Raw genomic sequence first — 12,203 nt, 5'->3', positions numbered from 1 at the left:
GGTGTTCTTCCCTTTTGGTTTTCTATTCCAAATCTTTGCATATTTTATTATATTTGCCTTACGACAATAAATAAGGGGTCAGCTTCATCCATCTGTCTGTGTGTCATACTGTAATGGCTTGCATGTTGCTATGATGTTGGAAACTAAGCCATCAGAATACCAAGTATGTCACCAGTATATCAAATGCCTTCCACAGTAGACAGGCTTAAAGACAGAGTTTTCAGAGCAAGACAGACTAAGAAACAAGGTATATGATTCTACTTCCAAAAATGAGCTAATTAAACCTTTTTACATCATAACCGAATATTGCTTGATAAAGTATTGGAAGACGAGCCACCAAGTTAGAAGACACTAAAAATACAGTGACCACAACAATACCAATGATCATGAAGATGGCACAGGACCACACAATGTTTTATTCCATTGTACCTGGGATTACCATAATCAGAGCTAACTTGATGGTAACTAAATACAATAACAAACTGGAAATAATTATTAAAAGTCAGAAAACCTCCATAAGAAGTACATCATACCTAAGATACAGCTTAAGATGTTAAATTAACAGTGGAGTCAGCCTCACCTAAACTGGAGTTGCCTTACATTATGTCCCCAGGCAGTGCAAGTAGGTACAATGATGAAGGCATATAAGGAAAACGTTCCCCTTTTCCTCCATATTCTGAAAGCCACATTGATATCACCTTCTGGGCTTAAGGGAGAAGGAAAAAGTGACTGTTGCCTAACTTCACAATATTGGAAACTGTTTTGCTCACTTGAAAAACCCTTTTGTCAGCACAAAAGCAATACTTTTTACAAAGTCTGAAATGGTATATAGTTTTGTGTTCAATCAAATATTATTAGTACTGTGTGTGGACTACAGTAGGCCCATCTGGCAGGCATATGATTTGGGACACAAATCCCTGCCTGTGTTTTAAAAAAGGTAGTATTACGTAAAATGTTCAGTTAGCTGTTACCAGAGTACAAAATGAAAACATATGCATGAGTCATTCAGAATTTACAAATAAATAAAAATGGAAAGGTCAGTCATGGTCTTTCTTCCTCACTGTTACTAAACCTTTGAAATAAGCCCAGGAAATGTATGCAGGTGGTTTTTTGATTAATTTGATAGAGGTACATCCATGGAACCAATTTACAAGTGATTTGCAGGCAGGCTGGCATTACTGAAATAAACGGCGCTATTACTATGATTTATGCTACTATTCCTAACACAAATGATAAAGTGAAATTTACAGCCCTTAATTACTACCATGAAAAATTGGGAGGGAGAGAAAAGAGCAAAGATTGGCAATTTGCAAACTTGTCAGGAAGGCAAGATGCAAAAATCCATTTGCTTTATTTAAAAACGAGAAAGATTGTGTAAATGGACCTAACCGTATTGTTATCAAGCCATTGGCAGAAGAGGGGAGGAGGAGTTCAGAAACAAATGACCAGAACTTAACCTTGAGATGCCAGGAAGCATGGTTTAGGAAAGCAGCTGACAAAATGTACCCTCCAGTTATAAAGAGCAGTGAGGTGACAAAACACAACACTGCACATTACTCTGGGTCAGTAACCAGACCTAATTTGTTCATGAATCACTTCCTGTTATTGTCTTCAAATGTTTCATAGCAGGGGAAAGCAAAAATTAATGAAATTTTGTCTGAATTTTTTAACTAAATGTTTTATTTCCCTTGCCCCATTCATATTAAGATACATACTGAAAGTCTCTATGATATTCAAATATGTTTGTGGAGGTACTATTATCCATAGAAATGTAACAAAGCTATCCATAGAATGATACACAGAGAACTTAATTTGAGATACATTGCAGTTGTCAAAAGATTGGGGTTAATAAGTATGCCTGATTAGCTGAGCCCATTTACAATTCATTCTGCTCTTCATCTTTCATCACTTCCTACTTTAACTGTCCAATCATGCTTAATCCCCAACACCCAGTTCCTTTCATGACTGACCTATTATCGGGCTCAACTTCCAACAGGCCTTCTTATCAGGCCTTGCACCATTTGGCTCAATCTATAATAATTCCATGAATGGGTAATTTGCACCTCTCCACATATGATTCATTGTAAAAGAGGGAGAATGTTAAGAGACATAGCAGATATTTAAATAGGAGGAGTAAGAAAAATGGGAGAACCAAAAATAATACAAGCTTCTTGTCTGCCTAATTTAGAAAGCAATAGTGCAACTTTTAAAAATAGACAAGAAAGAGGTCGATTTTAATTTTCAGAAATGTTAAGTTTTAGCTTCCAACAAGAAATCCAGATGTAGATATTAAATAGACATTATTATAAATGTTGGACTAAAACTGAGGAGTGAACTTTGGCCCAGAGATACAGATTTGGGAGAAATCTGAATAGAAATGAAGGCTGAAGACTAGAGAGTGAATTAGTTGACCATAGTGGAGAATGTAAAGACAAGAAATATAAAAGTAAAAACAGAGAAGACTTATTAAGAAGATCAAGAGAAGAGAAAAGAATGGGATTAAAAAAGATTAGTCAGAGGAGATTGAAGAGAATTCTTAAAATTATCTCATTATAGACAATTTAATAATAAGGAGTTTGACCCACACTGCAAGTTTGCTTTGCTGGGAGATACTTGGGAACTGGGGGATAAGTCTTCAGCCTTCATAAGAAAATGACATTGTTGCCAATTCTATTCTAGGTGTCCAAGCAATGTGATTATTAGTTTAACATAGAACAGAGCCTTTTACAACTGCAAATACTTACTAGAGAATTTAGATTTCTAACTGCTTGTCATCTAGTTTCTGACAGAAGATCGGTTGATGAGATATTGGTATGGTACTGTAGGATAATCACTGGACCACAAGGTCGATTTGAACTGCATATTGGCAGTTCAAACCCACTGGCCGCTCCTCGGAAATCCTATGCAGGGTTGCTCTGAGTTGGAAATGACTCAAGGGCACTTACAACAACACCAGCAACAAGTGACATTAGTATCACTGGGGAACTAGTTCCTAACACAAGATCTCATACCCTATGCCAGAACTACAGTATCAGAATCTGCAGGACAACAAGATCCTTGATGATTTGTTTGCATGATAATGTTTGAGAAGGACTGGTCTGAGAGATTAACAGCACATAGTAAGCACAGATTTAAGGTAAAGCTGATATGCTGTTATTGTGGTTAAGTACTGTCGAGTAGTTCCTGAATCATAGTGACCCTGTCTAAGGTTTCCTAGGAGCAGTTGGTGAGTTTGAAGCGTCTAGCTTGCGGTTTAAACCACTTTGTGATTGAGTACCTATTCTATAGTGCTACATTGGAACCTAGACATTATTGCCCAGCTCCCAAGAGTAGCAATAATAAAGGTGTCTCAGTGGGTTAAGTTTGGATTGCTAACCAGAAGTTTGGTGATTCTAACCCACAAGCTGCTCCACAGGAGAAAGATGAGGCAATGTGCTTCTGTAAAGATTTACAGACTCAGAATCCCTGTAGTGCTCAGTCGTGTCCTATAGTGCTGCTATAAATTAAAATCAACTCAACGGCAGTAGGAATAGGTTAAGAAATAACCCCAGATGGCACAGTTTGCACTGAAATACTAACCTAGGTTGTTGGCTCAAACGCACCCAGCAGCACTGCAACAGAAAGATCTGGCAGTCTGCCTCCATAAAGATTAAACCAGGTGCCAATGGTGGCCTAATGTGTTACAGACTAGAAATGAGCTCCATAAGGTTTTCTTGGCCATAATCTTTACAAAACAGATCACAAACCTTTTAAATCCCACTGATAGCATTTGAACTGCCAAGCTTTAGGTTAGGAGTTTTTGTGCCAACCAGTAACTTCCATTAAAAAAAAAAAAAAATCCTATGGAGCAATTCTACTCTGCAACACACAGGGACACCATGATTTGGAATCAACTGAATATCACCTAGTTTGGTATAGCTAAGGAATGTGCTAGTATTTTATATACATTAACTCATCCACTCCTTCCAATAATCCTATAGGATAGATGATCCCCATTTTAAAACAAGGAACTCAAGACTCAAAGAGGCCCGATGCCACATAGTTAGTAAATGGTGGATCCAGTAATTGAACTCACTCCTCTTGAACTCAAAGGCCTGAGTTCTAAAGTCGTTGTGCTCTATCGTCTTCCCAACTACCAGTCATTTGTCTTTTAATTTTATTGGAGATAAAATACCTCTTCCTGTTTTGTAAAATTGCAAAGAAAGACATGATCTAAATATTGTATTCATGGTATCTTGTTGTTAAGTGTTATTGGCTCATAGCAACCCTGTATAGGGTTTCTGAGGAGCAGCTGTTGGGTTTGAACTGTCAACCTTGTGGTTTATGATTCAGTGCTGATCCTACAGCACCATACCTAGGGTAAATAAAAAGTACTGCTGCTAGGGTTCCAGTTCATGCATGCCTGGGTTTATTCCAAACAAAACGTGTTTAAACTATGATCAGTGGATGGCTGCAGACAAGTTCTCTCAACAATATACTTGGTCTCATTAGGATGCCATCAACTAAAAGGTTCAATCAAAACAACAGCTTCCAAAGCATTGTACCGAACCATTACATTCAAGGCAGAGAGGCGAAATCAGAAAGTTATAGTGACTGTGTTTTGACAGATTTTCTCAAAGGATACAGGACACTCTCAGGAGCTTTTTATAAAGAAGTTTTAAGAAGACTGAAAACTGCATTGGTAAGAAAAAAAGCCAGGAAATTTGCACTAAGGAATTTTATTTTCCATCACTGCAGTACACCTGCTCATTGTTCAAGAATAGCAATGGCTGTCCTATTAGAATTTCATTGGGAAACTTTACCCCATCCACCCTACAACCCTGAGGCTGTCCTTGTGGACTGTTTTTGTTCCCCAAACTCAAAGAAAATTTAAAAGGAACATGATTTGAGTCCCTCAGGAATGCCAGAACTGTCGTGTTGACGTGTAAATTGAAGAGCACAGAATTCTTTGGAGCAGGGTTAGGGAGATGGAAACACCACCTTAAGAATTTTACAGACAGGTCAATTTTATGGTGAGAAATAATAATGTCACATTTTGATATTCTGTTTAATTAAGGTTTCAAGAATTTGTAGCAACACTTTTTGACTTAGCCTGTGTCCATCTTTATTTTAGGCACAGGGAAAAACTTATTAGAAGAAAGATGCAATTTTTTTTTCAAAAGGTAGAAACTAGATGGAGAAGTAGTTTACTGATCCAACAACACAGCAGAAATTCTGAAACTTAGATGCATGTAAAGAAAGGAAACAATGAAAAGCCCAGCCCTTAGAAAGAGATGAGGCACTTTTAAAGGCAGGTGTGAGGCTGACAGTTAAAACCAGAAGGTTGATTGAAAGTCTACAGCCAGGTGTGCCTATTTCACCCTCCAGAAGACCAGAGATCTATTTTTAGAGAAATTAAACCAGTAAGGATCTTAACTTAGTCTCAGTAGAAAGTGAATTGGAGTTCAAAAGTGGACTGAATATGAAAGGATTAACTTAAAGTCTGCACTTAAAAAAACAAACCTAATGGTATCCATTGAGATGACTGTGACTCATATCAACCCTATAGGACAGATTAGAACTGCCCTGTAGGGTTTCTAAGACTAATCTTTGCAAAAGCAGACTGCCACATCTTTCTTCCTCAAAGCAGTTGCTGGGTTCAAACTGCCCACATTGGGGCTGAGTGCTCAATCATTGCACTACCAGGGCTCTAGGCAGTTCCTGAATCCAGTCCTACTTGTTGCTCTGCTCAAAATCTTGATGGCAATTAACTATGTAAAAAGAAGACTACAGTGTTCTACTAAGAAAAAACTAGAATGATATTTGAGAACACACTTAAAGAGACAGATCGCTGGGAACAGGGGGTTCCCAATAAAATGTCAATGCATTTAGAAATCCCAATGTTATAACAGATAACCAAGATGTTATCCCAATGTTATAACAGATTACCAGGCATTTGAGGAAAGCCTGCAACCTAAATGGCAGAGGAAAGAGCAATCAAAGAAACAGAGCCCAGAGAAAATGGAGCAATACAGTTACCAGAAGAAACTGCCCATAAAACAAATCTTATTCATGAACTACCTATAAAACACCCAAACCAATGGTTCATTGAAAAACAATTTTTTTAATAGCCTCATGCACACCAGACCTACTCAAGCCATTCAGTTCTTAATTTTGCATCCTTTGCCCATATCTGAAGAAGAAAGGGAAGCGTTTTGTTTTAAAAAAAAGTATGTAAATATTCAAATCACTAGAAATATATCTGTTAAGTATTCAAATTTCTAAAACCATTTAAGCCCGCATTTTAAAACACATCTAGTTACTATAAAACAAAGATATATAGGTAAATGTATGTTGGTATTTGTTACTTACTATAAATGCATCCCCATCAGAAAGCAGAAGCACTAAATGCTGCCCATGCCTAAGCGAACAAAAAGAAAATCATAATGATACAGTTAAAACTAGGCAGACACTCATGCATTTTCAAATTAAATTGTCATAAGATTAAAAAAATAAAATTATCTCATCTTTTTTTCATGATTTTCCAGTAATTGTTTTTTTAAAAATCACAAGCTACTTAATTGGTTGAAGTTAAATATGAGTGACGGCGGCACAGAGAATATGTGCATCCACATACTGAAAAGAAAGTGACTCGTCTTTTTTTCATTTGTGCAGATTATATACATCACTCCAATTTTTTTCAAAAAAACCTACTATTAAAGGTGTGCAGAAATATTCTCCATAAATCTAAATTTTCAGCTCTGTTTCTATTTTAAAAAGAAGTTAATTACCAGGTAAACTAAAATCAATTTTAGGACCAGCTGTTTGGACTCATGTTAATAATGTTCAACACACTGTACCTAATACGCTAAAGGATTCTGCTCACAAAAATTATCAGATGGCAATGTACCAACATCTTCCCAACCCACAATCAATTTACTGCCTTCCCACAAGATATGTATGCTTTTCAAATGAAGTCTGCATTTAGTACACATTTACCCAATGTCATACTTACAAAGTCAGTAACCCAGCTGCCTCATCAGAAAAGTTACAGAATGCACATCTTAGAGGATTCTCTTAATAATTAAGAGTTCCAATAATTATCAGTTAAGTTATTAGTATTCAAAATTCATAGCAAAAGCAAATTGAACTGCTGAATTTAAAACTTCATTTCTTGAAATGTTTTATTTAACATACTTAATTTCTTTTTAATAATGAACCAAAAAACAGAGCGAACTCAGTATTTTGAGCTCAATTTTTAAATATTTTCCTGTGACTTTTAAGTGTGGAATGCTTTAATATTTCCTAAATGCAATATTACTGCATTACTATCTACTTTCTCCTGCTATTTTTTAATAATAGGACCATTGAGTATTAGCTGCTATACGTCAACTTAACTAAAGGTACATTTCCTGGCCTCCTGTGCAGCTAGAAGCAGCTCTATGATTAGTTTTGGCCACATTTGTCACATAGTTCAGAAATAAAAATTGGTTTTGTTCATCTAGAAGACAAACTTAGGAACAAAGTCTAGCAAGTATATAGGAATGAATTTCAATTAAATGTATTTTAATTAGGAAATTATTTTCTAACAGAGGCATTCTTTAGATGCTATTGTGCTTCCAACACTAGGTGTCCTTCCCAAACAAAGCTTGGACAACTTGCTTCATGAACAAGCTGAATGAGAGATTTCTGAATGAAGAAATGTTTGAACTAAGTGGTCTTTGGTGATGGTGGTTACGTGTCGTGGAGTTGGTTCTGACTCATAGCCACCCTGTACAGGGTTTCCGAGGCTGTAAATCTTTACGGAAGCAGAAAACCTCATCTTTCTCCTGTGAAACAGGTGGTAGTTTCAAACTGCCGACCTTGAGATTCGCAGCCCAATTCGAAACCGCTACGCTAATTAATAAGAAAGACCAAAGCAGACTTAATGCCTTTGAATTATGGTTTTGGCGAAGAATATTAAACATACCATGTACTGGCTAAGAACATACAAATCTGTGTTGAAATACATACAGCCAGAATATTCCTTAGAAGCCAGGATGGGGAGACTTTGTCTCACACACTTTGAAAGTGTTATCAGGTAGAACCAGTCTCTGGAAAAGAACATAACGGTTGACAAAGAATAGGGTCAAAGAAAAACAGGAAGACCTTCAATGAGATGAATTGATACAACAAATGCAAGAATGATTCAAACATGAAAAACTAAAGAAGGCACAAGCAGCATTGAGGTCTGTTCTACATAAGATCATTCTGAGTCAAAACCAATCTAACAGCACCTAACAACAACAACAACAACAAAGTCTCTTCCAGCCTTAATATGTTAAGATTCTATGTTTGTTAGGTGTCCCACCATGGCACTGTAAATAAGCATTAGGCTGCTAACAACAAAATTGGTGGTTCAAGTCCACTGGCTACTCCTTGGAAACCCTATGAAGGGTTGCTATAAGTTGGAACCAACTCAGCAGCACTTAACAACAAGAACATGTCTGTTAGGAAAAAAAAAAATTGAGAGAAGAGAGAAAAGGTAGGAGTAAGACAAAAGGGAAGGAAGAAATGAGGCAAAGGGGAGGCTTAAAAACCAGGCATCTTTTAGAACTAAAAGGAAGATCCTCACTGAGATGGACAGATCCAATGGCTGCAAAAACAGGTTCAAACATAACAACAATTGTGAGAATGGCACAGCACCAAGAAGTGTTTATTCTGTAGTACATGGGGACATTATGAGTCTAAACCAACTTGACAGCACCTAACAACAGCAATCTCCCATTTTGAGTGAGAAGAGACCTAGTGATCTGCTCCAAAGATCATATCCTTGGAAACCTTATCAAGTAGTCCTGTCCTATAGAGTCACTAAGAGTCAGAATTGACTCAACAGCACACAACAACAATTTATGACTAAGATATAAATAACTGGGAACACTTAGCAACTAGAAAATAATGTTTTCTTTGCTTTAATTATAATTTATTTATAAAATGCAATGTCTCACATGGCCCTACCCTTTAAAATGATAATAATAATCACTTATTTTAAGCAAAATGTTTGAATATCTAGAGAGTAAGCTCCAGATTCTGAGTATATAAATAAAATTATGTCTCATGCTTTCAAGATCAATTTAAATGGAATGGAAAATCACTTTCATTCATCATTTATAGTAACAATCCTTGATTGATTCATGATACAATCATGGAGTAATTTTTTAACACTTTATAACACAAGATTTGTTGACTTTAGCCATATTTACATTTATGTCTGCTCTAGATTCTGTTACTGACAAATCATCTTAATTAATGGCTTCCTCCAATTTATTAATATGTTTAATTAAAGCAAATAAAGTAAAAGACTATACCATAGTCATTTTTGCAACATCCCTAGTGCCTAACAGTAGTACCATTGCTGTAAGTGGGGCTCAGAAATATTTTTATTCAACAAGCATTTTCTGAACTCCTACTCTATACCTGGAATCATGGTGTGGCACTATAGGCTCAGCACTGGGCTGCTAACCATAAGGTTAGCAGCTCAAATCTACCAGCCTGCTCCTCAGAAAAGCTATACAGGGTCACTATGAGTCAGGACCAACTAAACATCACTTAGCAACAACATCAACACTCTCCATACCTGTTGATACCCAGGGCAAGGGAAGCATAAATGTGTGGGCTTTCAAATCAGATGAAACTATGTTTACATCCTATTTGCAGAGAAATCTCAGAAAGTGATGTCCTCCTGGACAGAGCTAGATAGACCACTTCAAATTTTAAAGTTTAAAAGTTTACAACAAAGACTCTGGAGCTCAGAAGTCACCTGATTAAGATTTTTCTTTTCCAAAATTTGCTCTTTTTTTTTTTTTTGACTTACAGACAAAACATAATATGTTTGTACATGAATGCTTTACTTATTTATTAAAGTTGAACTCGTGTCATAAATATCCTCAAAAGTAGAGACACAAATATAATTTAAATATGTTGGGTTTCATAAATACACCAAAAGCTCTCTACAGTTTTGTTGTCCAAGTTTTATGAAAAGGCACCAGTCTTGATAAACTTAATCCAGAAGCAGGACAGCCTCAAGGCAATATCATATTCTCAATTTTCTGTGTGCTTGCATTTCAGAAAAAATTCATAGTCTGTCTGTTTTAATGCTTTAGAATAAATACTGGACTGTGAATCACAAGATCCACTGTTAGAGCTATCATGTGCTTCATGGGAGAAAGCAGAAAGGCTTTCTGCTCCTGCAAAGATTTAAAACCTCTGAAGCCCTTAACAACAATTTTGTATAGTCCTGATGTGGGTGCTGTAGGATAAGCAATGGGCTGCTAACCGTAAAGTTGTTGGTTCAAACCTAACAGCCTTGGAAATCCTATATAGGGTTACTATGAGTCAGAACTGACTCAATGGCATTTAACAACAATTTTGTATGATGTCTGTAATAATAAATATAGGTGGTACTCATGCAAACTAAATGGAATATTTGAGAACTTAGTGACTTAAAATTTTATTTATAAAGTGGCAAACAACTTTTGATATGCATTAAAAGGGAACTTACGGGCAAAGCTCCACTTCAAGGTACAGTTTGGTCAGACTGTTCAAAAAAAATGATTCAACAACTATGAGAAAAGAAGAAATAAAAGTTTTAATATTAGGAAATTTAATTCAGAAAGAGCTAAGGAAACAAACATTTGTAAAGGGTCATACTCTGAGGAGGGTAAATCCAGAACCTTATAAATTGGAATTTTTATATTTAATATCTCTGCAAATGAATCTAAGTAGCATATGCATACCGCAGAGACATTGTGGGTTCAGGTCCAGACAACTGCAATAAAGTAAAGATGGCAATAAAGTGAGTCACACAAATTCTTTGGTTTTCCATGCTTATAAAAGGTATGTTTATATAAAGTCGGTTTGAATAGCAAGGTTGGAAGTTCAAGCTCACCAGCTTCTCCTCAGAAACCCTATACTGGGTTACTATAGGTCAGAGTCAACTCGACAGCACTTAGTAATAACAACAACATAGTCTGTTACAGAATGCACTAGCATTATGAAAAAATTTGAAATATTGTGAGAATTGTCAACATGTAATACCAAGACATGGATTGAGCACATACTGTTAAAAGTGGTGCCAATAGGTGTGCTCGATTCAAGTCTGCCACAAACCTTCAATTTGTAAAACACAGGTGTATGAGCACAACTCATCTGGAGTCAGTCTATAATATTCTGTTTCAATTGTTTCCCAAAGTAGTTTCCTGGAAACATTAATTCCATAGACTTTCTATAAGAAGTAGACAATCAACGTAGAAGGCAGGTTAGAAAAATAGTTAAGAATGAGAGCTCTATATTCATATAAATTGAGTTCCAATTATGGTTACGGTACTGTCTTGGTGTGTCACTGTAAGACAAGCACTAGACTAGTAACCACAAGATTGGTGGTTCAAACTCACCAGCTGCTCTTCAGAAACCCTACACAGTGTCGCTATGAGTTGGAACTGATTCTATGGCACTTAACAAAAACAACACTTACTATATGACCTTGAGCAAATTCTTTAATTAATGTTAAAATTTCCTAATCTAGAAAATAGAGATGAAAATAGTACCTTCTTTATAGGATTAATATAAAAGTTACTTAGAAGAGTCTTTGAAACACAACAATGTTGAGTTGTTGTCAAGTGCCATTGAGTCAGTTTCAACTCATAGTGACCCCGTATAGGTTTCCCATGAAGCAGCAAGTGGATTTGAACTGCCAACCTTGTGGTAGTTATTATTGCTATTAGTATTAATATTACTCTTATGCAAAAATAAAAATTTACAATGGTCATACATGTTTGGAATGTGTTGTGTTGATAAAAAAGTTAAATTAATTTCTCTTTTGAAGAATTTTGAAATGATTATGTTCATATTTATAATGTCTCTTCAAGAGGCAAATAGAATTTGCAATATTTTCCAAACTTATTTCAGTATGGAACTCTATCTTTCTGCAGTATATTTTACAAAACTAGTGAACTTTCCTTACTTATCCAATCTGTAAATCTGTATGATGAGGAAATAATGCAAGAAGCTAGATTATATGAAGAAGAACATGATATCAGGATTGGAGGAAGATTCATTAATGACCTGTAATATGCACACAACAACAACAACAACAATATGCACATGACACAACTTTACTTTTTGGAAACTAAGAGGATTTCAAATACTTCCATATGGATTGCACATCAATACAAAGAAAACAAAAA

At 35.9% G+C, this 12,203-nt stretch overlaps 1 protein-coding gene across 1 annotated transcript in view; it reads right to left on the bottom strand.

Moving 5' to 3' along the window:
* The window catches only part of LOC102821755 (UPF0462 protein C4orf33 homolog), a 68,706-nt gene that overhangs the window by 10,629 nt on the left and 45,874 nt on the right, over window positions 1-12,203 (bottom strand). The window contains exons 3-4 of the mRNA XM_006873208.1: window positions 10,520-10,580; window positions 6,352-6,400 (exon numbers count right to left, since the gene is read on the bottom strand). Of these exons, the coding sequence (XP_006873270.1) occupies window positions 6,352-6,400; window positions 10,520-10,580 (110 nt within the window). The remainder of the gene's footprint in view (window positions 1-6,351; window positions 6,401-10,519; window positions 10,581-12,203) is intronic.

This window comes from Chrysochloris asiatica, unplaced genomic scaffold (genome assembly GCF_000296735.1).
Source record: "Chrysochloris asiatica unplaced genomic scaffold, ChrAsi1.0 scaffold00229, whole genome shotgun sequence".
In the NCBI taxonomy this organism is placed as follows: Eukaryota; Metazoa; Chordata; class Mammalia; order Afrosoricida; family Chrysochloridae; genus Chrysochloris; species Chrysochloris asiatica.
This window is presented reverse-complemented; position numbering and strand designations above follow the sequence as displayed.